Below are 25,654 nucleotides of genomic sequence, written 5' to 3'. Positions count from 1 at the left end.
AGAGCAAGCAACCCGCAAATCGGGAGGTCGTGAGGTCATATCCATGGTTGGTCGGTCGACCTCAGCCCAACATCCCTGTTGGAGTCGATAAAACGAGTACAACAACGGTTGTCTTGTGGATAGACCCGACGCCCCCCCCCCTCACAAGAATGTGGAATTCATAAGACTGGCTCAGGGCATGAATTAAGGAGGCACGTGCACCGTCTTAATGCTCATGCGAGGAGGAAATCTCCGACTGGGTTAAAAAAAAAAAATGAAAAAGATCAGTGCTGCAAGACATTCCGGTACGATTCTTTTAAAATTGCCAATTATTTATCCGCGACGTCGGTGCTGTGTCGCACCTGCGCGCTCGGCCTTCATGGCATCCCACACGTTGCAGTTGAAGTCGTCGTAGCCGGCGAGCAGCAGGCGCCCGCTGCGGGAGAAGGCCACGGAGGTGATTCCGCAGATGATGTTGTCGTGGGAGTACAGCACGAGCTCCTGGTCGGCGCGCAGGTCAAACAGGCGGCACGTGGCGTCGTCGGAGCCCGTCGCGAACGCGTTACCGTTCGGGAAGAACTGCACCGCACCACGCACGCAACAAAAGAGAAAAGATCAACCCTTGCCCGCGTATAGCCTGAACAGACTGTTGGGGCAAGTGCTGTTCGCGAGCACATACGATGGACGGGGGAAAAAAAAGCACACGAGGGGGTGGGTGGCCAGCACCACGCGACTGCACCTTTGTATCCCCTGTGGCGATGTTTGCACATCGCACCAGGTACTCATTGTAGGCAGTAGACCTAAATGAGACCCAAGACAGGTTCAAATATATTTCGCACACCGTTATCGGATCGCGAGAGCGCCCGGCAAAAATCCTCCGCCCCACATGGGAACCGCCGTGGCCGTGACGGCGCCGCCGCCGACTCACGCAGATGGCGTTGATGTCGGACTCGTGCCCGGAGAAGGTCTGCCGGCACATGCCGTCGCGCACGTCCCACAGCTTGGCGGAGGCGTCGCAGGCGCCTGACACGAACGCGCGGCCGTCGGGGGCCAGGGCCAGGCTCATGACGTCGCCCGAATGGCCCACAAACGCTGTCGTCTGCTGCCCCGTCTCGATGTCCCACAGCGCGCTGGGGAGAGGGGGGGGGGGCGACGGTGCGGGGTGAGGGGCATATTGCATGGGGAGAAAGGAGAGGGAGATGTGCAAGTGCCGTGCTGGTTAGAGGCTGACAATTTTGGAAATGCACAGGGTGATTCATTTATATATACTGCACGAAAATAGAAGTTCAAAATACAATCCCGGCTATTTCTTGCTCACGCCGATGCTGCCGGAAGAGCCTTCCCGCTAGAAGAGACCTATAGATCCCTTCTAACAGCGTTTGTGGCATTCTCTTCCATGCTGGCCAGGCATCTTGGAAGGAGGGGACCAGTTACTCGCACGATTTGCCAAACGAAAACTGCATTGAGAAAATATAAAGAACACATTTAGGAGATAAAGTCGACACATTTCTGTGCATTCCACTGTTATTTAAACATTTTGGCTTCCTAAAATGGCCAATGACACTGGCACACAATGGCCGCTTATCGAACAATGGTCGCCGGATCGTCGATGTCCAATAAAGAAGACGGCATGGAGCTGTATTTTTTTACATTCAGTACAACCGCGGCATGTTAACCAAGACGGCCTGCGGGATCTGAGCCATGAACCCCCTGCAAGCAAGGGGGCGGACGACGTGTTACCACTGGGCCGTGCCACTGCCCCCGACAACAACCAGCAGAGGGGCAGGCGGCTGAAAACACAGCGAGTTGAAACAAATGTGAGGAGAGGTGGTGTAATATCCAGCCATCCAAGTCAGTCAACTCATGGCACCTGGGTCTGTCCCATGACATCCTGCCAGCAGTGAGCCTTCCACACTTCACCCTAGTCTTCCACACTTCACCTGATGGCCTCTACGTGCACCTAGCCTGGCTACCTGGAAAGTTAGTGAAGTCACCGCCACAGAGTAGCGAACGGCGGCAGCCGCTGTTGCCGTTATTGCGTCATGTTGTCGAGGGTCAGCGGCTCGGGTGAACGAATCCGTAGCGATGTTTAGGTGGTGGTGATGGTGGTGATGATGATGATGGTCGTTGTGGGGGCGGGGGAAAGGGGGTTGTTGTATTGAGGACACGATGGCGATCGAGAGTCGACTCGTGCGCAGCGCGGTCCCTCACCATGTGGTGTCGCCGGAGCTGGTCACGATGCGGTTGTCATCCAGGAAGCGGCAGCAAGACAGGTAACCTGGCGACGGGGGAACACAAGCGCGTCAAGATTGCCGGCGACGGGAAACGATGCGCTCGAGAATGGATTTGTTCGATAGAGCCACCCCCCCTCCTTTACGCCGGCATGTTTCAGCGCAATTTACACACGGATCAGACTTACATCTCATCGCACGGCCCCCTGCAGCCCACAGCGTAGCCCACGCAAGCTCTACGACACCCTGTCGGTGCATGCGGATGACAAACCAAGCGCTATCCAGGCTCAAACTTGCTTAGCTTCCAAGATCGGACGAGGTCAGGTGCTGTACATTTGGAGTTTGCGTGTTACTCCCTGTGGTCGCGTGGATTTGTTGCCGGGATCCTCCGGTTTTTCCCTCCATATTAGAAACATGCATTTTGAGTATTTGACTGCTATAAATTTCCAATTGAAAAGCCACTTCATGGGGCAGAGCTATATAAAGCTCAGTGGGCCTTATCTGGTAGGATAAAAAATGGTTTAGTTTTAGTTTATTTGGTTATCGGCATATATCTGTGTATGAGCACTTGTGTTTAAGTGTCTTAGTGTGTATAGGCTCAGTGTGTACAAGTGTGTAAGAGTATAGACTTATATATAGATGATGAGTATGTGTAGATGCTGTATGAGTGCGCAAATAATATGGGCGTCTAGGCTGTGCGTGTATATGAATGTGTGTATGTATAGGGCTACGGTTAGTACGCTGCGCTATGAACCTGGCAGCCAGAGTTTGATTTCCGCTCACGGGTCCTGGGCCTCCCCTGGGTCGACTCGGTCTCAAATGAGTACCTAGTACGGTGTGTACACATCGCCACTGGGGAGACAAAGACGGCCAGGCATGGTGCTGGCCACCCACCCCCTCGTGTGCAGTCCCAACCTTTATCAGGTGCTCATTAACAGCACTTGCCCCAACAATCTGTTAAGGCTACACAGGGGATCTTTGCCTTTGCCCACGACGAGCGAGTGTACCCGAGCGAGCACCCACCCGTGTGGCCGGGCAGCTCCCTGCTGACCCTCACGTTGCCCTCGCGGGTCTTGAGGCTGTAGATGGAGCAGATGTTGTCGAGGCCGCCGCACGCCACGTAGTTACCGGAGGGCGCGTACGAGCAGGTCATCACCCAGGACGAGCGCAGGGGGATTGCATGTACCTGCGCGGGACGCGCACACGCGCGCAGGTTACAACAGGGGTACACACGCACAAGGCTTAAACAGAAGTACACACACACACAGGTTACAACAGGGGTACAACACGCACAAGGCTTAAACAGGGGAATACACACACACACGTTACAACAGAGGCACACACGCACAAGAGTTAAACAGGGGTATACAAGACAAATATCCCCCATATCGCCTTAACAGACAGTTGGGACAAGTGCTGTTAGCGAGCACCTATGAAGGCCAGAACAGCACACGTTGTGGGGTGGGTGGCCAACACCATTCCCGGCCGCCTTTTGTCTCAGCGGCGATGTTTAAACATCGCACCAGGTACTCATTGGAGGCCGAATCGACCTAGGGGAGGCCCAGGACCGGTTAATTTAATCGTCACTGGTGTTGGCCGTGAGCGGGAATCGAACTCGGGTCGCCAGGTTCATAGCACATTCCACGAACCGTGACACTACCGCGCTAACCGCTACACTACAGGGATATACACACACGGTTTAGAAAAGTACACACATTACGGGTTACAAAAGGGGTATACACACAGGCGGGTTACATCGCCAAGGGTTACAGACAGATATACACAGAAGGGTTGTGGAAAAAAACTCTAGACAAAGATCCCCCGTATAGCCTTAACAGGCTGTTGGGACAAGTGCTGTTAGCAACCACCTTTGAAGGCCGGCACGAAACATGAGGGGGTGGGTGGCCAGCACCATTGTCTCCCTAGGTGATATTTACACACTGTACCAGGTACTCATTTGAGGCTGACTCGACCTAGGGGAGGCCCAGGACTGGTTCAAATAATAGCCACTGGTGTTGCCCGTGAGTGGTCATCGAACCCGGGTTGTCAGGTTTGTAGCACAGTGCGCTAACCACTACACTACCGCTCCCCTATATATACACACACACACGGTGAAACACATACGGTTATACACATACGGATGCAAACAGATTACGCACTCACGGGCACACACACAGTTCCATGCACACGAGTGTGGATACACATGGATGCAACGGAATACATACCCACTGGTTAACATTTTTACACAACGACTTCAATCAAATGGTATCATTGAAGAGTTCCATTCGACATTTCAAAAGTTAAAATCAACAGTTTTAATTTTGCACGCGCAATGAGCCGCCGAGGACGCGAGCGGGCAGGCGGGGCGCGCGGGCAGGAGAGCGTACCTTGTTGGTCGTGTAACTGTCCCATATGATGAGTTTGCCGTCCTGGGAGGCGCTCACTAACAGTCTACATGTGTAGCGTGCACATGCATGTGTGTCACCATGTGTATGCACGTGTGTTACGAGTGTTGCGCGTGTGCGGGATGAGAGTGATGCGAGTGATGAGTGGTGCGTGCGAGTGTTAGGGGCACGTGTGCATATGGTTACGAGTGTGTGGTACGTAGCATGTGGTTATGGGTATTGTGTGCGTGTAGTTACGGGCATGTGGTACAATCGTTGTGTTTAAGTGTTATGATGAATTATGCGTAGAGAAAGAATGCAAATCGTGGATATGGTTTGCATGATGAATGTGTGTGGTCATATATAAAGAGTGTTATGTACGCGTTGTGTTGGGCGTGATGCATTTCATGTTGCGTGTCGTGTGTCGTCCGCAAAGCAAGGTGCGTTTGCATGCAGCGATGAAAATGCACGCGCACACAGACACACACAAAAACAAAAAACACCAAAGATGGTTTAGACAAAAATGAAACAAACAAAAAACAGCCAAGACCTCATGCAACGCAAAACCATTGCAACTTAATCCTTTGGCACAAAACTGAGATAAAAAAAACATCCAGAATAAATGGTGCATGGCCAGGAGAGGAGGGTGATCTTAAAAAACAAACAAACCTGAGATTAAACATAACAAAAAAAATGAAAAGCGAGCGATTAGCACAAAGCACGGCGGTTCGTGGCACGCCAGCGCCACGCTGAAAATGGGAACAGACCACGACTCCCAAACGAGAGAGGGAGAGCAAATGACACAAAGGAGCGACGGAGACGGACAAACAAAAAATGGACCGAGGAATGGGCGGCATCCAACACGATCTCCCATCCTGGGGTCAAGAGCGCATCAAGGAGATGTGCGCAGAGCGAAAGGGCAAAGACCAACAAAAGAAGGACACGGACACGCACAATGAGCACTGCCACGGACAACGTACGCACGATGGGTGAGGCACTCACGTGGATTCTATCGCCGCGTCGAGAACCGCTGTCGCTGGGCGAGACTGCCGGGGAAACGCTAAAGACGTACCGGGCAGCCGCTTGTCCGGTTAACAAATGAACGCGATTTCGCCTCGACGAACGAAAAATGTGCAGGACGACGACGGTGAGCTTTGACCTTCGACGATGATGGTCCGTGCCTTCGACTTTGGAAAAAGATTTCATTTATAAAGATATAAATGAAACCATAAAAGCAAATCTCGGGCAAAACACTCTACCTTGTTGGTAGTGTGCGAGTCCCATATAATTAGCTTGCCATCTTGGGAGGCACTCACAAGGTTTCTGGAAACAGGGGGGGGAAACATTTCAAATGCGCGCACACGTTGCACGCAGTTATACTCGGCAACACCACCCACTGCGCCTTCGCGACATTCACACAATGGTTCGGAGGAGGCTCATTTCAACCTGAAACAGAAAATGTTGACTCGACCACTGCTGTTATGATGACGGAGTGAGTGCGTGGAGTTAGCTTGGTCTACGGAGCAGCTTGAAGCAAGAGTACAGGCAACTCAAGATCTCGCTCTCTCAGCAGCTGAAGCTCCATGCCATGTGAGGGTGGGGGGGGAAAGACACTGCCAAGAGGAGATTCACAAAGAACCACGCAGCGCAGCAACGCCAACTAAACAAAAAAACCACGCCTGCTCTCTCTCATCACTCGGAGAAAAAAAACAACTTCAGGACAGGAAATGTGGAATGCCTGTGCCATGCGACACTCACGCACACGCGCAACATGCTTGAAGGTGGAAAAACAACCACACAAGTTATTAAAATTGGGTTTCGCTCACTCCACTCTGCATCAAATTCAGGCTGCCACTCGCCCGCTGGTCACTCTGCTCACAACGCTCAAGACGATACTGCAAAGTTTTTCGCGGTCATGCAGCACGCCTCTCCCGGTTTACGTTAACAAAATTAGCGTTGGTTGGCACGCGCAGTGTTGCGTCACGAAGTCCGACGTTTCGTTCCACGAGCTCAGCAAGTTCCCGGGCACAGGGAGCGAGATGAAACGTCGGACGTCACGCGCCGCAGAACACCACGTGGCACGACACGGGAAAAAACGAATGTGAAAACACTTGGGGCTCCCAAGAACGTACATAACTCGTACCCTACACAAGATCAAGCAGGCCTGGCAGAAAATAGGCAACGCTCGATTACCGGGAATAATGGGGACAGGGGGTGGCCCCAATGAAATAAGTCAAACGGATTATGCAAATTATACAAATTATGCTAAATGATCGTTTACCCAATTAGAATAGGGGTAAAGACATCTTCCACTGACGGGCGAGGAGCAGCCAACAATTAAACGAGCGCACAAATTAAATAATTTACATTTTTTGCGAGCGTGATTAATCCACAAGTCACACCATGTTCCCCACGGATAACCAAGAGTTAGCTGTACAAGACAAAAACAAGACCAGGATTGACATACGGATTTAAATGTTGGGACTCTTAAAACCCAGGGGAGGAGCAGAAGATGCGCATCAGAGAGAGAGGGTGGCGAGATGGATCCGAGGAACACAAGACTGGATGGTACGTATGTAGAATTCTTCACACAGTACGTAGCCAACTGTGCTAATTGGAGGTGCGGGGGAAGGACAACAAACCAAAAACACAAAAAAGGAGTTCCAAAGAAATTAGTTTTTAAATTTAGATCGGGTCACAAATGAAGGGATGACGAAGAAGGCAAGAATGGCAAGTGCCCATCTCACGATAAGTTGGGAGAAAGTGGACTCGGATGGCGAGAGACGGAGGGCAAGTCGCTTACGTTTAAGTGTACCCGTCTCAGGCAAGCTGGAAGAAAGTCAACTAGATGGCGAGGGGGGGAAATGTTACGAGGAGGTAAATCCATAACAGAAGGAACGTTGAACGACTAGGGCAGCATCAGGTTGGATACCTAAAGACAGGCCCTACAAAGCGGTGGTTTTAAAGCTGTAAACAATGGTAAAGAACTGTGCAGTGGACGTGGAGATGATAACCCAGGACAGAAACAAGTAGATAAAAGGGAGCAGAGAGGCAGTGAGAAGACGCGAAACCCTGGCCACAGCACACAGGGGCAGAGCAAGGTGCCCACATGCAAAGACACAGACACCCCCAAACGCAGCCTTTCACAGACCGTCGAGGCCAAGTGCTGTTAAAGCGAGCACCTATGAAGGCCGGCACGGCACACGCGCGCAGACACGCACACACGGAGGAGCGGCGGTGGCACCTCGAGTCGGAGCCCCAGTGCATGGCATAGATCTTGGCCAGGTGTCCACGCAGCGTGCGTCGTGTCCGCATTTGGATTCGACCCACGGGATCCATGTTGGCCGTGATCTGGGGGGGGGAGGGGGGGCGGTAAGGATTCAACAGCCAGTCAGGCAGAGGCTCACGTTTATTTTATTTAACCAGCCGAGAACTCAAAAGTGATAGGACATTTGCAAGAGTGATGCAGGCGACAGGAAAGGCTGCTTCGCTGTGTTGCAAATCTCCCTAGTGAACAAATAAAATGTGACAACCACTGCCAAACCCTGAGCCAACCTTGTGAAAATGGTCGACCGTCTAAACCCACCCCAACCGTGGCCTCCACCTCCGCATGGAGAACCAACACAGCACGATTGCTGTATCAAGTAAGAGCTCTTACTTGATACAGCAATCGTGCTGTGACGGTTCCACCTGAAGACGGAAGCTTGTGTTGCCTCCGAAAGGTCGTGATTTTTATTTTACTTTCATTAATTTATATTTTTACCTACGTGACTTTACCGAAAAAACCTAAGAGTACGAATCCTTGCAGTCACGAAAGCTTCAAATCTAGAATTACTTTGAAACGGGCTGCAAACAGTCTTTACCCATAACTGCAAACATCTTAGCCGCACTAACCCAGTACTTGGGGAGGGGGACTACTCCTTTTTACCCGGCAACAACAATGCTTCGTTTGAGTGCGAGCAAGTGAGTAGTTGCCCGCCCAAGTTATTTGCAAGTCCTCCTCAGCGCTCGGTAAGAGAAGTTTCCCTATACTTGTTCCACAGCACCTCCTCAGACTATCCCACCACAACCACCACCTACACCACAGCCAGTAACCATCTGGTTAGGTGATTCAAGCAAGAAACCCATTCCAATCCCACAATTCCACTGCCGATAACTTCTGCAGGAATCACAATTATTATTGAGTCTTTCAGTAAAGTCACGTTGATAGGTTCAAAGAAAATTTAAAAAATTACAAAAAAAACAAAGTTTCGATCGCAACACAAGCAATCGTCATCAAAAGAGCATTTTTCTCCTGATGACGATTGCTTGTGTTGCGATCGAAACGTTGTAGTTTTTTTGCTATTTTTGTTATTTTCTTTGAACCTATCTATGGGACTTTACCGAAAGACTCAAGAATAATTGTGATTCCTGCAGTCATGAAAGCTTTAAGTCATGAATCACAATACTTCAACTAAAACTGAACTATTTTTTTTTATTTCACCAGCTAAGGCCCAGAGCTAGAGCTATTTTTATAAAGCGAGCCGACTCAATGAAGTGGCTTAAATGTGCAAATTTATAGGAGCCAAATTCTCCAAAACATATGTTTCTAAAATATGGAGGGGAAAAAACGGAGGACCCGGAGAAAAATCCACGCGACCACAGGGGAAACATGCAAACTCCAAATATACAGGTGCCAGGGTTGGGATCGAACCACCGATCTCCTGCATACCAGGCCAGGGAGTTAACATTTCGCCACCGTGGCATCCCCTTCTTATGGGCAATTTCCATGTCAGTCTTCAATCACCCGCATGGGATTCAAACATTACAATAGTCGAGCATGGTCATCCAGTACCAACCAATGTCAATGGCAATACCGGCATCTCTATTCAAATCAAAGGGGAGTTCTAAGAGATGATCTTTAATTGGGCTGTCAAAAATAATTCCATTCACTTGAATGGAGATGCTGGTTTCAACCAGTGAAATAAAAGGCGATTCCCCAACAGCCTAGGAACCGTGCGTAAAATCCCATTTTTTACTATAGCGGTATCAGTCTCCATAAAAGAGAACGGGAATTGTAGCGGTGATTCCAAGGATCACCAGTAGATGGCAAGCTCTGGCTCTTGCCGACCGAATATAATAGTTGGACACGAAGCAGATTCAAATTATGCCGTTTGGAATGGTGAACGATTTCATTAAGCACAGTGCAATTCTGGGATAGGGATCGTGTGAATTGCCTGGCACCAACGCCTATCGCATGCATCGGCCACACTAAAGCACAAAGACAAACCCCTCCCCCGTGTAGCCTTAACACTGTTGGGGCAAGTGCTGTTCGCGAGCACCAATGAAGGCCGACAGAGCACACGAGCGGGAGGGTGGCACAGCACCACGCGCCCAACCACCTGCGTCTCCGTAATGGCAATATTTCCACATCGCAGCACTCATTTGAGGTTGAGTCGACCTAAGGGAGGCCCAGGACCAGTTTAAAGAATCGTTACTGGCGTTGGCCATGAACGGGAATTGAACTCAGGTCGCCGGGTTCATTGCGCAACACGCGAACCGCTACACTACCACTCCCCACATCACCTACATCATTACAACTATCACAACAATCAGCACCTCCATCCGCACAACCATCACATTCATCAGCCCAGTTATCACCATCACAGGCATCACCACATCACCACTACTACCACCAGTTTTTATCGCAACCACCACCTGTTATTACATTATCTCCACTTCCACTAGACATGACCCTCCTCCACAACATCAGTTCTATCTGAAACAATCACTTCCAACACCACCAACAGTTATTACCTACCACCACCACCACCAAAATGAGCATGATCACATCATCTTCACTACCCATCGTTTCCACCACAACTTTCACCTCTAACACGATAAACCACAGCCCCCATGTGGTGCGAGTTTGATACCTGGGTGAGGGTCGTGTCTCCACACGCCTTCCTCGCATCCTGCAGGACAAGAGACGGGGTGGGGAGTTGGGAGGATCGGGTGATGAGAGGGGGGCAGAAATTAGGCAGGCGACAAAGATGAAGACACTCAATGCACTTAATCATCGCTCTTTCACCATATCACTACCTTGTCGTTGCCATGCTCATGCGCCCCACCTTACTGGGCCCGAGAAGCCAAGCAGAGTTGAGCCGAAAGTTTTCCCCTAGCAGGTCAGCCAATGGGTGAACTCTAGGAACTTTTGTTCACATGTAGCCAATTACTAGACTGGGTCTTCTGTCCACCGGAGTGTCTCAGTCATGGCCACCAAACCCATCTCCGTCTGCTGTGTGTTCATTCAGAATCCGTAAGTCCAGCCTGGTCACTGTCGGTCGCACTTCGGTCTGCGGTGGGTGGGCAGCAGGCACTGTCATGTCGCTTGGTCATCAGCCACCCAAAATGAAATGAAAGCGACGAGTTGACGAAAAAAAATTCGGGTACTAAATTTTGTCAATGGAACAAAAACCCAACGCGGAACGGAACGAATCACGATGTGCCGAGACGCCACTGTTGGGGGGTGGGGAGTGGCTCTTAGGACTTGTACACACGGAGGGGGAAGAGGGTGAGGTGGCGGAGTGGGGGGAAGTAGGAGCAATACAGGGGGGGGGGGGGGGGGCCGGCGTGGCTCAGTGGGTACGTGCTAATAGGCCACATGGGGCCCAGCGGTGCAAACGCAAGCAATCGCTGGCAACGAGAAGGGGGCATCGAACAACACGGATGAAGGGACTATAATAATAATTTAGTATACAGTAGAACCTCAGAGATCGAACGCACCAGAACTCGAACAAATCGGTGGTCAAACGATATTTCCGAACATTTTTCGCCCCGGAAACGGAAAAAAATTCGGAGGTCGAACGAGCAATCGCGACTTGAAAGAACCTGTACGGCTGAGACGCGTATGGCCAGCATGCATGACGCTTGCCCAAACAAATGTTTTACCGTACGAGAAGCTCAGTTAAAAATATCACCCAGATAAGGCAGAAGCCAACCGAGTGAGAAATATTTTTGATGATAATGCAATGTGTCATTTTCGAAACATCCTAAAACGGAGGCAGAAACAAACCTCTTTAGATAAGTTCAGTCAGAAAGAGCTCAAGTGACTCACAGTTGGTGGCAGAAAAGAGGCACAAAAGAGAAAGAACCCCAGAAGGGCAGTTTACCCGACGTTATTATGGAAGGGGACAGCCCTTCCAAACAATAACACCACCACCTCCTCCTCCTCCTCACCACCTTCCACTCCAGCCATCAACTCTCCTGACTACAGGTAAAGTGAAGTTGAATGTTCATTTATTTAATTTATTCCATATATTTATTCCATTTATTTATTGTGTTTCTTGTTTTATAGTATGATTTTATGCATGTAATTACTGTAAAACTTCGTGTAAAAATGCTTTATAATGAGAGATTTCTTGTGTCTGGAACAAATTAATGTCATTTACATTAATTCTTATGGGGAAAATGAATTGGTGTTCGAACAAATCGGTGTTCGAATGGCCTTCTGGAACGAATTAAGTTCGATCTCTGGGGTACCACTGTATTTGGTATTCGCGCTATTCTCAATGTGCAAGGCTGTCATGCAGGTGCTCGTTTAAAATATGTAGAACTTCTTTCGCACCGTACGTAGCCAACCGTGCTAAATTGTAGGTGCAGAACAAGTCTAACAGATTTTACCACCCATTTGTCACCCTTTTTTGTACCGTCACGCCGGCGCACGTGGGCCCATTTTTGTTGTTTGAATAACGTCACGGGATCTTCAACGTCCGCTGGTCGCGCTAGCTAGTGCCGTGCCGTTTCGTGGTTAAATTCACTCGCGGCATTAACCACATTAACCAGGGTAAGCCAGCCAGCCGCTGGGCTCGAACCGCAAACCTCTGCAACGAACTCCAAATGGCCCTACCGCTCGGTCACGTCGCCACACACGCGTCATAGTGCCAGTGGCGGTAGAACTTGCACTGGAAAAAAAGATTCCCCCGTGTCGCCCCCATGGTCTGCTGGCGCAAGTGCTTTTGGCGAGCACCTACGAAGGTCGGAATGGCGCACAAAGAGGTTGTCGAGTGGCCGTCCGTTTCGCTCTAAGAATGACGACAATAGAAAACTACTGTTATTATTACAAGATAACCCCAACACCACGTGTGTGTACGCGCATGCACCTTGATTTGATTCTTGAGCTGTTCTGCCTCCTGGCGGAGTTGGTCCAACTCGCTCATCGTCGCCACGGTTCTCTCCACAAGTCGTCACGGGTGTCACGCTCTCCTCAAATGCTCGCCAAGTTCACTTCCTCCTGTGGGCGGGGAGAAAAAAGGTGGGCGGGGGGGGGACAAGGTAGACAAGGAGATTTATTTAACGATCGACAACCTGTAAAGGATAGTTTAACAGGTAGGCTTTCGCGACCAATTTTATCAATAAAGGTTTTTCTGGTTAGAAAGCGTAGGTGTGTGGTTAAACCCCCACCACCCGACACAGCCAATTCACAAGGTGTGTCACGTAAAAAAAAAGTGTCAATTGAGGGTTTATTCTCCAAAACACAGGTGTGTTGCTGAAGTAGTAACTAATTGACTGGTTTTGTTTACGTGATAAACCTTACGAATTGGCTGTGTCTGGTGGTGGTGGGTTTAACACCACATTCATACTGTCAAGGATAACCAGGAAACAGTTCAGTTTTGCACTTTTGACCAAATCGCCCGGTCACAGCTAGCGTCAGTGGCGAGTTGTCACTGCCCACTGGACAACCGCCATTCGATACTAAGTGGCTGTGACGTCACCACGACGCTTGTGCCAGGCTATGTGCACCTTGAGGCCACGTGAAGTGTCGAACGCCCGCTGGCAGGTCACAGGGCAGACCCAGATGCCACAGGTCGACTGACAGACGACTGGCTGATGCACCACCTATGCCCCCTACTGTACCAACTTGCTGTGCTTTAGCCACCCGGCACTCCGCTCGTTGTGAGCGTCGCTTCTCCGCCCTTCGTTGTTGTTGGAGGGCGACTGCCTCCAACTGCCCAGTAGCATCCTTCACGAGCCTCCTCCACAGAGGCCGATCTTGACACCGCTGGTACCAGTCATCAGCAAGTTCACTCAGCTCCACATCCTCCTGTACCACATCACTCCATCTCTTCTCAGGCCCGTGCCACGCCCGTTTAGCCCCCTCGATCCGGCCGAACAAAAGCTGTTTAGGCATGCGGTGGCTGGACATGTGGGCAACATGATCCAGCCAACGCAGCCTTGCCTGCCAGAGGAGCTCAACGATGGGACTTTGTCTAGATCTTTCAAGGATTTGTGAGCTCCTCACACAATCCAGCCTGTTAAGCCCTGGATGGATCGTAGGCAGGCCAGTCTAAATGTTTCTAACCGGCGAAGCTGTTCCATTAGGAGGGGTCCACGTTTCGCAAGCATAGAGAAGGGAGGGAATGACTGGCCGAGAAGTCCTGAAGCTTCGTGCAGAGCGACAGACCAGGTAGCTTCCACACAGCGTTACGCAACCGATGAAAAGATAATGCCTCTCAACTGATTCGGAGTGAGACCTCTGCTGTTAAACCGGAGCTGGTTATGAGCACACTGCCCAGGTATGGGAAACTCTCCACTCTCTCCACAACTACCCTATCACCATTGGGAGTTTTGGAGGTGGAGTGTCCGATGGTACAAAATACCCAGGCAGGTGCTTAGATTTGGTGGGGCTGATGGTAAAGCCCCACACCTCTTAGTGGCAAGCTCCAGGTTCAGCAGCAGCGCCTCCATCGCCTCCTCTGAGTGAGCAGCAATTACCAGATCGGCATACATAACATGGTTGAGCAATAGGGAGCAATCCCTTGACCGCACCCGCGCATCGATCAGCCTCCCATTGTATCTATATCAGATGGAAATTCCTAACGGTACAGCTATTGAAGGCTTCACAAACTACGTGGTCAAAATAGATGCTAAATAACGTGGGAGCCAGAGGACATCCCTGTCCCACCCCAAGGTGTACAGGGAATGGCTCCGACTCCCAGCCACGTAGTTTTACCCGGGCCCGCTCACCATCATGAAGGTCCTTAATGATCGGAGCAGAGGGTAAGGGACTTCGAAAGCACGAAGAACAACCCAGAGCCCAGGCCTACTGATGGTATCATAGGCCTTGACCAGGTCAATAAAGCAGAGATGTAGGTCTTGTTGGAATTCCCTACATCTCTGCTGTAGCAGACGGACAGAAAATATGGCATCTGTGCAGGACCGCCCTTTCCTGAAACCGCATTGCGGCTCCGCAAGCCTCTCCTCAGCGTGCCTGGCAAGATGATGTTGAATCATCCTTACCAGGACCTTTCCTGGCATACTGAGGAGTGAGATGCCCCTGTAGTTGTTACAGTCGGTGCGGTACCCCTTCTTAAAGAGGGGGACCACCAGGGCATCCTTCCAATCTTGCGGAACCCGTCCACTGGAATCGACTGGTATCACACACGCATCAAACTTCCCACAGGGCCCGATGGGAAGCAGAGAGGGCTTTAGGCCACTGAGGCAGCCACTGAGGCAGCCACTGAGGCAGCCACTGAGGCAGCCACTGAGGCAGCCACTGAGGCAGCCACTGAGGCAGCCACTGAGGCAGCCACTGAGGCAGCCACTGAGGCAGCCACTGAGGCAGCCACTGAGGCAGCCACTGAGGCAGCCACTGAGGCAGCCACTGAGGCAGCCACTGAGGCAGCCACTGAGGCAGCCACTGAGGCAGCCACTGAGGCAGCCACTGAGGCAGCCACTGAGGCAGCCACTGAGGCAGCCACTGAGGCAGCCACTGAGGCAGCCACTGAGGCAGCCACTGAGGCAGCCACTGAGGCAGCCACTGAGGCAGCCACTGAGGCAGCCACTGAGGCAGCCACTGAGGCAGCCACTGAGGCAGCCACTGAGGCAGCCACTGAGGCAGCCACTGAGGCAGCCACTGAGGCAGCCACTGAGGCAGCCACTGAGGCAGCCACTGAGGCAGCCACTGAGGCAGCCACTGAGGCAGCCACTGAGGCAGCCACTGAGGCAGCCACTGAGGCAGCCACTGAGGCAGCCACTGAGGCAGCCACTGAGGCAGCCACTGAGGCAGCCACTGAGGCAGCCACAGCATTGCAATGTGGGATTGTCGGTGGTTTTACTGCCATCGTTCACCTTTCTGTATATTGCGTTTTTATTTTTCCAGTGCAAACCGGTCTCTTCCAAGACACGCCTCGCCATCGTGAACATCGAAATGCCAGATGTCGTCTGGACAGGGCTCTCTCACAACGCAGTTCCAAATCAAGATCTCTTTTGTAAATCGGTGGCGTGAGCAAGCAATTTCCAGGGCTGCATCTTGTCCAATATGCAACGCAATATAAACACGAGACATTGCATGCCGTCAACGGGCGAGATGTGATCTTTGGTGAAAATTTAATGGTGGTTTCAAGAAAACCAACACACCGGGGGTGCGCTACCCTGTCCTAAATTAGCTTCGTATTTCAAGGACTCGGCAAATAAGAATAATTCTAACAGTGCACGGGATTGCGAGAAACCCAGCTTGAAAAGACGAGCTCAACGGCGGCGCTGTGCCCAACCCCTCCTGGCGAAACCGCCCAGGTGTGTGCCCAGGGAGAGGAAGGTGCTTTTGTTTAGAGAGTCGTCACCATGGCGAAAGATAGGTGTGCTCATTAGGGTAATTAGCGAGTGCAGCTCTTAACGAGGGGTTTTGCCAGGGGGGTTAGGTGATGGCGTGGACGGTGCGTGTGTGACAGGGGGGGGAAGGGGGGCACTGAAGGTGGCAGGGGGTCTACAAGAGAGACAAGTGCTTGCAGGTAAGCACGCAGGTACACGTGGATACACGAGACACACAAAAGGTACGCAAGCGGATACAGGTACCCAAGCTGACAGGTACAAGTGCTTCCACACAAAGGCAGTGCAGGTACATAGGTGCACACACAGGTAAAGCATGGAGGAATAGATATGCACATCCAAAGTTACACGTGCAGGTATGCACGAGTGTGGAAGCCGACAGGTAAACGTACAGGTACACATCCAGGAACAGTTCCACACGCAATTAAACAAAGGTCATTCTAGGCACATTGATGGATGGCTATGCTACTTCAGCTCATACCTGTAAAAGCACACACACACAAACAAAAGGTGGATACAATGTCCAGGCAGGTTGGCAGACAAATACGCATGCAGATGTTTAATACAGGTGCGCACACACACGGGTATCGGTGCGCAAGTGCAGGCACAGTTCGTGTGTGTCTCCCGAGAACGATCATTAACTGGCTGCCCAGAGGAACCGCAGCCAAGACAACCACTGTCCGCCCTGCCCACTGCCCTCAACCCTGTCAGACTGGCCAGAAACGCAACCACTTGCCCCCCCGCTTATTGTTATTAGAACAAGAAAGCCTTGCAGAGTCTCACGACTGTTTTTCAGGAGGGTCCTGGCAAGTGTCGCACGACAGATGGGGGGGGGGGATAATTGTGTTGCATATTCCAATTGAGTAATTTGCTGGTATTTTTTTGTTGTTGTTGTGCTATTTGGCAAATTTGGACAGTCATGCCCGGCACACAATGGCCTACTCTCGCAAATGACATAACACGTCACGTGACCTTTTGACGTCCAGCAGACTGTGCGCATTTTTACGGCGAATACACCCGCGGTATTATTCAGGGCAGCTACTAGATTCAAACCGTGAACTTCTGCAAACAAGCGGCGAACGGCGCTAAACCGCCGGACAGTCCCAGATCACCGCCACCAACGATTAATCCACTGCTGGACGAAGGCCTCTCCCCCCCCCCCCAAGCAGTCCCCATCACCCATTGTCCTGCAACGAAACAATCCATCCAGTCGCTACACCACGAGTTGGGTTTCATCGCAACATCCCCAAGCTCACACCTTTGGCTGCAACTCTGTACTTGCGCTCACCCGATTGAAAAAGTTCCTAATAGTAAAACACAAACGTTACGAATACTAAGCCAATTTATATGTAATTGATCTTTGAAAGGGGTAATAGTCAATGTATTCTGGGTTGTTTACATGCCTTTCCCTTCCAGTTCCGTCCTGCCCCCCCCCCTCATCTCACACCACATGGTCTCGTTAAAATCCTTCCGTGTCTGTGGGCCACCTCAGACCGATCCATCCCGACTGTAGCGGGAGGGGTGGCCGCAGTAGTAACAACTGTGCTTTCCAGTAAGAAGCGCCTGGGTTTAATTGCTGTCTGCCACTTCTCTACGTGGAGTTTTGTATGTTCTCCGTGTTCTGCATGGGTTTCCTCCGGGTTCTCTAGTTTCTGCCCCCACTCCACTTCCACCCATAGCTAAAAAAACACCCAAACAATTTAACTGGTATTGGCCAAATATTTCTAATTACTCAATTGGGATTCATATAGCCACATTGCCCCAAACTTGACATCTTAGCAGGAGCTACCTGAAAAAATTTTGAAGCGAGGATTTACTGGGTAAATTTACCTGCAAATTCCCAAATTGGCATTATACACGGCAATTGTTGCCTTTTAAAATGGCAGACGAATGCCCGCTGGAGGACAAGCACACATGAACACAAGGCTCCGTCACATCAACCGGAGTAGGCCATTGCAGTGACTGAAACAATGGAGCATGCCGAAGGTCAGAAACACAGCGGTATTATTACCGGGTCAAAAATATTTCCCGTCTTCTAGCCGATTAGTGCAGACAACATGCTTGCAGTAATGGATAATTGTTATTTGCATCAGCCTCAATGTATCATACAGCTCACACATTGTGCGACGTAAATAATTTCTTAAAAACACACACGTGCACACTTCAATGTGTTTATAGTGTGCGAAAGAATCTGAGTTATTGAATCTATAACGCCATTACAGGCCTGGTTAACAGTCCCAAACCTGACGAGATCAGGGACTCGGGGGTTTTCATCACGAGACCAGGCGACGATGTTTATTTGGAACTCAAGACAACGAGCCGCGTGCCATCGCATCCGGCCGGAGAGAACAGCTCCGGTGGAGATGACGTCACCGAACAACTTCTGACATCACTTTGGACAGCCTATTCATGCACACCACGTGGGCTACGGAGCAAAACCTTCCTCTTAATTTCGAGAAATTAACACCAAGAAACGTTTTCATTTTCTCACGGGAACTTAACCCAGCCCTCCAATCCCCCCCTATATAAACATCGTATCCACATTCGCGAACTCTACCTCGAGTAGATTTTAAAGAACAAAACCCTCACACAGAAGTGTCGAAGCCTTAACGCAATAAAAAAAAAACCTCGGAAAGAGCGGCGATCTCAAATTATCGTCGCCAAGCCACAACCAAATCCCACCTGCTGTAAGAAATTATCCCAAAGCCAGCAGTCGTCCGCCGTCCTCTCACGGCCCTGCGGTGCAGCACCGGCACACACGAGCGCCGACGCTGCTGATTCTACAAAAGGTGGACGTCCCTCTCAGCAGCACACCCCCCCCCACCACCTTAGCTCCAGCCCGAGGAAACGTTAACGCTGTCCGATGTGCTCCCCACCCCTCATCCTCCGGCTGCCATTCCTCCGTTAGTCCAGGCCACTGGTCACCATCAACCCCGAGGAGATGTGTCCTGCCAAAGTCCGCCTTACTTTTCTTAACTATTAATATGTAAATTTGTATTCGTAGCCTTTTAAAAATCGATATGATTCACAATTACTTTATTTTGGGTTTGACCGTGTAGCTATAATGCCAATTTTTAAGATATAACTCTTCACCACCCAATATAGCCAATCAAATCAAATTGTCATGTTGGAAAATACTCATATTGATTTGGTTTATGAGCTGGAATGTTGACGAGAGGAAAATTTTACTATTTTAAATCAAGTGTAAACTGCGTATATTTTCTATTCCACATATCAAAAATTTCTCACATCACATCTGTCATATCAAAAAAGTCATTTTTTTCAGGAATTCAAATAACACCAACAAGGCAAAAAAATATTTAATGTGAGGATTTTGCTCCGTCATTTTGTGACCGGGCCGAAACCGTCAACTCACTGCACTGGAGAATCCGGTTTAGAACATTAAAATAAAAAAATGTAAATCGGGAAACCCAAGCCCGATTAGGATCAAAAATGAAGAAGAAATGCGCAGCGGTAGCCATCTCGGACACGTACAAAAAGAAAGTTGGCTCAGATGGCCAGGGGAACACGTCCTCTGAGGGAGCAAAACCACAACACATGAAAGAAAGGCGATGAACAGAGCAAGCAATGGGGTTTGTAGACTGAGAGGTAGGCCTAGAACAAGTAGTATAAGAGACTGAGGTAGACTTGGAGGCGATGGTCCAAGAACAAAATAAATGGAGACAGAGGACGTGGGAAAACATGAAAGCACACGAGTGGAGAAACATGCACACCACTGTAACCAGTACGAGCACCGCAAATACCACCACCACATGACCACCTTTGTCTGCCCGCTGCTCATGTGTTAGACACAGCACCAGGTACTCATTTTAAGAAAGCAGAGTCAACAAAGGAGAAGGCCCATAACCGGTTCCGATTATCACTCTCCACGAATGTTGACCGTAGCTGGGCATTCAACTGAGGCTATTGGATTCGTAGCGCAGCGCACAAATCACTGCGCCAGCGCTCCCCACGGACACACACTTACACACGCACGAACGCACACGAGCACACACATTCGCCGCACACCCACACGTGAGCGAGCGCCAGGTGTGTCTTTTGTGCGTCCACAAATCAATACTGCACGCAGTGAAAACTCGGAACCACAAAAAAGACAAACACGACCTGTCCAACCACTTCCCGTAATCGAGAGGAAATCGGTGGAAGCTCTAACCAGGAGGCGCAGCCGGATCATCACTGAGTGTTGCGGTACACATCGGTGGAACTTCCGAGGATGTCCACTGACCCTGCCCATAACCCATTCAGTGGGAGAGGAGGATGAAATTAAAGCGGTGCAGGCGGCAGTAACAGTGTTTACTCAGCAACAATTATTGTCATTAGCGATCTCTTTCTCTCGCATGGAACGACAGACTAGAGCAAAATAGTGTAACCTGCTCGTCACTCAATCAACATGATCACCGATGATCAATCCACTGATGAATGTAGGCCCCCCCAAAGCCAGTGCCACCTACAGGCTGTACGTACACAGCCACTGCCAGATGAAAAGGCTCCCCATGTCACTGGCCGCAGGAGTTACCTTTGACCATACTTCACCATTTGCGGTCGGCGTGGGTGGATCAAGGTGGAGAGCACAGACGTGGCAGTACAGATGTACAGGACAACAATGGATTATGTTGGACTGCTGACAACATAGCCTCGCAGAAGCAGCAGCCTGCAACAACGGCCATTGTTTTGTTTGCAGCCGTCGCCTGTCCAAGCGCAAGCCATGCTCGACCTCCCGCTTGGCTTCCCAGAGACCAGGGTGCACCACTGCGGGTGAAGGGCATCAGGCACGACAAGAATGCGTGCGCGCTCCTTCTCGCACCAGTGCGGTCGGGCAGGTTTCAACATTTTTTTTTTAGCCGCCCCCCACACCTCTCACCCCCAGGCATTGTCTGCCCTCACAATCTCACGTGACCGGCAAAGGCAAGAATGCCGAACACCGTCACCGACATTGTTACCTCTGTTCACTTCTATAGAAGTGGTAATTGTTGTAATGGTGATGACGAGGTCACGCTTGGCAAGGGAAAGCTAGCTGCCTTTCCAATGAAATATTAAAGCTAACCAAATTACAATTTGGTGATACCGCATTTGCAGTGGCGCACAAGTACACACATTATTTGCTATGAAGGGCAATTGCCTGAAAATGTCACCTATTATATACCATTTTCTAATTTTAAAGGAACACAAAGAATATTGACAAATGTGTCGAGTTTGTGAAATATCTAAGCTCATCGGTTAATATTCGTGGCTGCTCTTAATGCAGGCAAACAGGGTAACGATTATTCAAAAGACACCTAAAAAAACGATCAAATATGATTTGCAGTGGAGAAGCCAATCGAAGTTCCCACAGAATTTAGTTCGTTAGCGAAAAATCACAAACACGGGATTCGCGCCACTCAAGTTTCCTTCACCAACCCACGCCAACCGGCGTGAAGTAGGGCCAATCAACCCTGCTGCCCAACACAGCGTGAGAGGGGCTGTGAGGGAGGGGGGGTGGCCTTTATCCAGCAGTAGATTGACAAAGGGCTGCAACATCAACGAACCAAACACGAGTTTCCATCATGCTTGCGAACGATTTTTGGTTTATCAGGACAAACTTATCACACACTTGCAATGGAAACAGACAGCCACCACCGAGTTGAGAAGTTCCTTCACAGGCAGACCCCGCACATTAGGATGTACGGCCAATTCCTTTTTAAAAACTATCACCAACGGCGATGCTTGGTCATGTGTTTGTACAAGTTGAGCAACTTCCCGTTTCCCAAAAGAGGAATTGTTTCTGCTGAAACAGCGAGTGGTGTCGGTTTGCCGTGATTTCTGTCTTACTGTCACAGAAGCGTCCCAATTAGAGGCCTCCGCGCGGGAGAGGGGGGGGGAGATGGAATTTGTAACAATGTCTCCTCCTTTACGATACACAGCGTTCGAAGCGAAATAGAATTACGTAGGTATTTATATCGACGACGTTTTAACTTTCATCTTGGTCAATCACGGTACTTTTTTTCCGGAAGTCTGTAGCAATATTTACGTGTCCAATTGATTTTTTTACATAATATTTCTAAATCGATTGAGCAGCACTTAGTCTAGCAGCTATGAAATGTCAATCGAAACCCAGTGCCAGCAGACAACGGCAGGAAAAACAGAATCGCAAAACCCGTAGAGAATGTTTGTACAACGTTTCGCCACGGACGGCTTTTGCCTAGAAACGCCAGGCAGACCTGCAGTGTTTGATGTGGCCACACCCTGCTGATGGCAAGCACACAAGACGAAAGAAGCGGATCGCTGGTTTGCTGCATCAAGGAAGCCATCAGGATTTGCTGTGCAAGCAAACGCTGCTCGAGTTAAACATTGGTCCTTAAAAGCCGACTTGGTAACATTTCTACTTGGTATGGAAATAGTTTAATCTTTTGATATAGAACGGCCGTTCATGGCCATTTAATTATTACTTTTTGAGGAAACCTGCAAAGTGTTTCCGCATCCGGCACACCACATCTATTATTACCTGTTGGTTTGTGGCTACTAGTCACGCTCCACCTACCCCACTCCACCAGCGATTCGGTGAAGGCTAACCAGTAAAAAATTACGCGCTGTACACAGAAACAACAACAGACTTGTATTGGAACCAGATATATCACAATAAACATGGCTTAATGTCAGCCGGGTTGGTAAACAAGGGGAAAAAAATGTCTGCACTCGCCACACCGCATTCAGAAACCTCCCGCTATGGCATACGACTATCGTACTTGTTACGTACCACCTACTGCAGTCTAGCAGTAACGCAAGAAGTATTTGTTGAGAAATTAAGCCCCGATAGCTGTCCACTGCGTTTGTTCGGGTCGTGCCACATGTGGTTTGGCTTGACGTCCAATGTTTCCCTCCTCGCACTGGGAGCATCTTCAATTCAGTGCATGACAAAAGCTCCCAGCATATGGAGTCAAACAGACGACACATGGAGATCCATCGGGGCTTCATTTCTCAATATAGTTTGTGAAAAAGTGGCAAAAAAAACGCTCTGCACACACGTTCCACGGCTCAAGGGAATTACTCAAATGTTAAATAGAAAAAGTCCAGTGGACTGCGATACCAAGGTTCAAAACACGCCGGACATCGTGCCGAACGTCATGCGGTAACGACCCCTGCACACATCGGAGAGCTGCACAGCACAACCACGGAAGCCTAAGCAAGTAAACAAAGTCATATTTTATTAAAAGAAGAGCGATGCTTTACCCTCTCGGCAAGACTCCAGACACCGGGCGCAAACCCCCGTCGATTTTGTTTTGGCGACACCAGTGATCGCGGCCGGGAAGAACGCACGCAAAGAAACTAAAAGCCTCGATACCGACAGCTCCTCGTCCACTTGTGGCGGCACCACTCCCAGCCGTAGCCCCTCCACTGCAACCACCACCACGGGGCTAACCACAGCCAACACCCACCCACCGCACGTACGTGTTACTATGCAACAAGCCGGTCTCTCCCTCTCTGCCATTACCTTCCCCCCCAAAGCATCATCCCCCGCCTTTCTCTTCCTTTTTGCCTCCCATCTCCGCTGCTCTCTGGTGTCCACGACCACCCACTCCGTAACTCCCAAAGCACCCAAGTCACAGCTCCACACTGTGCTCTGCCCTCTAAAAATATCTCCCTCTCGTCTTGATCAGTGGCTTCGCCGTCAAGCGAGCAGGCGGTGCAACTGCACCGTAGAGCCGAGGGGGGGGATCCCAGTTTAAGTGCACTTCCATTGCATGCAAAGGCTTTTTATCACAAAAATAATTAGCAACATAATGTAATTCTTCTCCAAGCAATCCCAAGCAGGACCCTCCCGAACACCAGAGTCTTGAGCAAGAGTGAAGCTTTCCTGCATAAAATGACAAACTGTTACTTTATTCTGTTGGTACAAGACAGTAATAGGCCTTACACCGTACAGCACCACACGCAATGCTCATGTGCCACAGCGAGTGCATACAGGAGGGTTGGGGCCAACGCAGTACAGCTGTGGAGGTACAGTGCAAGGGCATGCACCAGATTGCCCCATCCCCACACACACACACAATTAAAATTGCCACAAATCGGGGTTCGCAATTCGATTAAACAATTTCGCTTTAGCTTGGTTGTACAATCTCATTTGCACCGTCTGGCTCGTCGATTCCCGCCCATCTCGTATGCGACGGTCACTCAACACTCACTGCCTTGCTCGTATCGTCTCGTCTGTACAGGGGTCTCTCTCGTACGTTCTGCTTTGCTGGTTCCAGCTGCCCAAAAACTGACATTTCCATCACGTTCTCATCAATATAAAAAAAACCTTCATTCACAATTACGCACTAATCGTCCACCTAAAAAAATTTCAATTTTAAAAGATAAATTAGTCACGCTGCTAGAGTAATTCTATACTCCCAGCGTCTATTCAACCAACCTGCATTGACCAGTGTGGTGAAGTATGCTCAACTAATCCCCCACGCACCGCACAGACGTGGGGAGGGCCCCCATCCAGCAGTGGATTGACAAAAGAAATGGAATTTAAAACGTACAGTGCCTGCGAGAGAGCACAGTACAGTGCACAATGGCGGTAGTGGCCCAGAGCTGGGAGGGGCTGGAAGAAACCACCGGTGCCAGGGTCGTAGGGGTGCCAATTGAGGGGTTGGAAGAGACCACCCGTGCCAGGGTCGTAGGGGTGCCAATTGAGGGGTTGGAAGAGACCACCGGTGCCAGGGTCGTAGGGGTGCCAATTGAGGGGTTGGAAGAGACCACCCGTGCCAGGGTCGTAGGGGTGCCAATTGAGGGGTTGGAAGAGACCACCCGTGCCAGGGTCGTAGGGGTGCCAATTGAGGGGTTGGAAGAGACCACCGGTGCCAGGGTCGTTGGGGTGCCAATTGAGGGGTTGGATGAGACCACTGGTGCCAGGGTCGAATGGGTGCAAATTGAAGGGCAGTGTTGTGTGTATGCGGAAGAAACCAATTCGGCGGTGGGGGGGGGGGGAGATAATTATCTAGGGTTTGCAATATTTCAGTACGTTTAGCGTTATCGATAATAAAATAGATTTTTTATTCAAATGGTTATGGGTTTGCGACATGGTGCGTGCGGCTACTGAAACGTACCACTCGGTTGACCGATGTCCCCCCCCCCCACTGCCGATGGCTGCTCGCCGGACCAATCGCAATGGAACGCGCCATGCGAACATTCGCGAGTGAGGATCGTTCCCCAACATTTGACCGGGATTCGACTCTCGGAATCACAACATGTATTTGATACTGGAAGAAAGCCCATGGCGCCATAAGGCTCCCTTTCCTCACACGTGTCCAGTTAGTGCGGGTCAGAACGTTACGACAAAATATACAAAACACACGATAGGAGTGGGCAATGCATAGGAAATGTAATAAACATTTTCATAATAAAGGTGTTTGGGTTGGATCGCGTAAGTATAAATGTGTCGTTACCATCCACAACCCGACACAGCCAGTAAGGTTTGTCACGTAAACAACG

At 50.2% G+C, this 25,654-nt stretch overlaps 1 protein-coding gene across 4 annotated transcripts in view; it reads right to left on the bottom strand.

Moving 5' to 3' along the window:
* Positions 1-25,654, bottom strand: part of LOC144730782 (guanine nucleotide-binding protein G(I)/G(S)/G(T) subunit beta-1-like) — a 44,383-nt gene that overhangs the window by 1,095 nt on the left and 17,634 nt on the right. For 2 of the 4 annotated variants that reach the window (XM_078611526.1, XM_078611527.1), the window contains exons 2-9: positions 12,736-12,866; positions 10,510-10,548; positions 7,839-7,945; positions 4,598-4,661; positions 3,234-3,396; positions 2,191-2,257; positions 908-1,109; positions 342-558 (exon numbers count right to left, since the gene is read on the bottom strand). In XM_078611526.1, the coding sequence (XP_078467652.1) occupies positions 342-558; positions 908-1,109; positions 2,191-2,257; positions 3,234-3,396; positions 4,598-4,661; positions 7,839-7,945; positions 10,510-10,548; positions 12,736-12,792 (916 nt within the window). In that variant the 5' untranslated portion in view covers positions 12,793-12,866. Of the gene's footprint in view, positions 1-341; positions 559-907; positions 1,110-2,190; positions 2,258-3,233; positions 3,397-4,597; positions 4,662-5,853; positions 5,918-7,838; positions 7,946-10,509; positions 10,549-12,735; positions 12,867-24,587; positions 24,748-25,654 lie in introns of those variants that run through there. The other 2 variants (XM_078611528.1, XM_078611529.1) reach the window with 2 other exon arrangements.

The sequence above is a fragment of the Lampetra planeri genome, chromosome 36 (genome assembly GCF_965212315.1).
Source record: "Lampetra planeri chromosome 36, kcLamPlan1.2.h2, whole genome shotgun sequence".
NCBI classification, from domain to species: Eukaryota; Metazoa; Chordata; class Hyperoartia; order Petromyzontiformes; family Petromyzontidae; genus Lampetra; species Lampetra planeri.
Note: the sequence above shows the minus strand (reverse complement) of the source record. Positions and strands in the feature narration are given on the sequence as shown.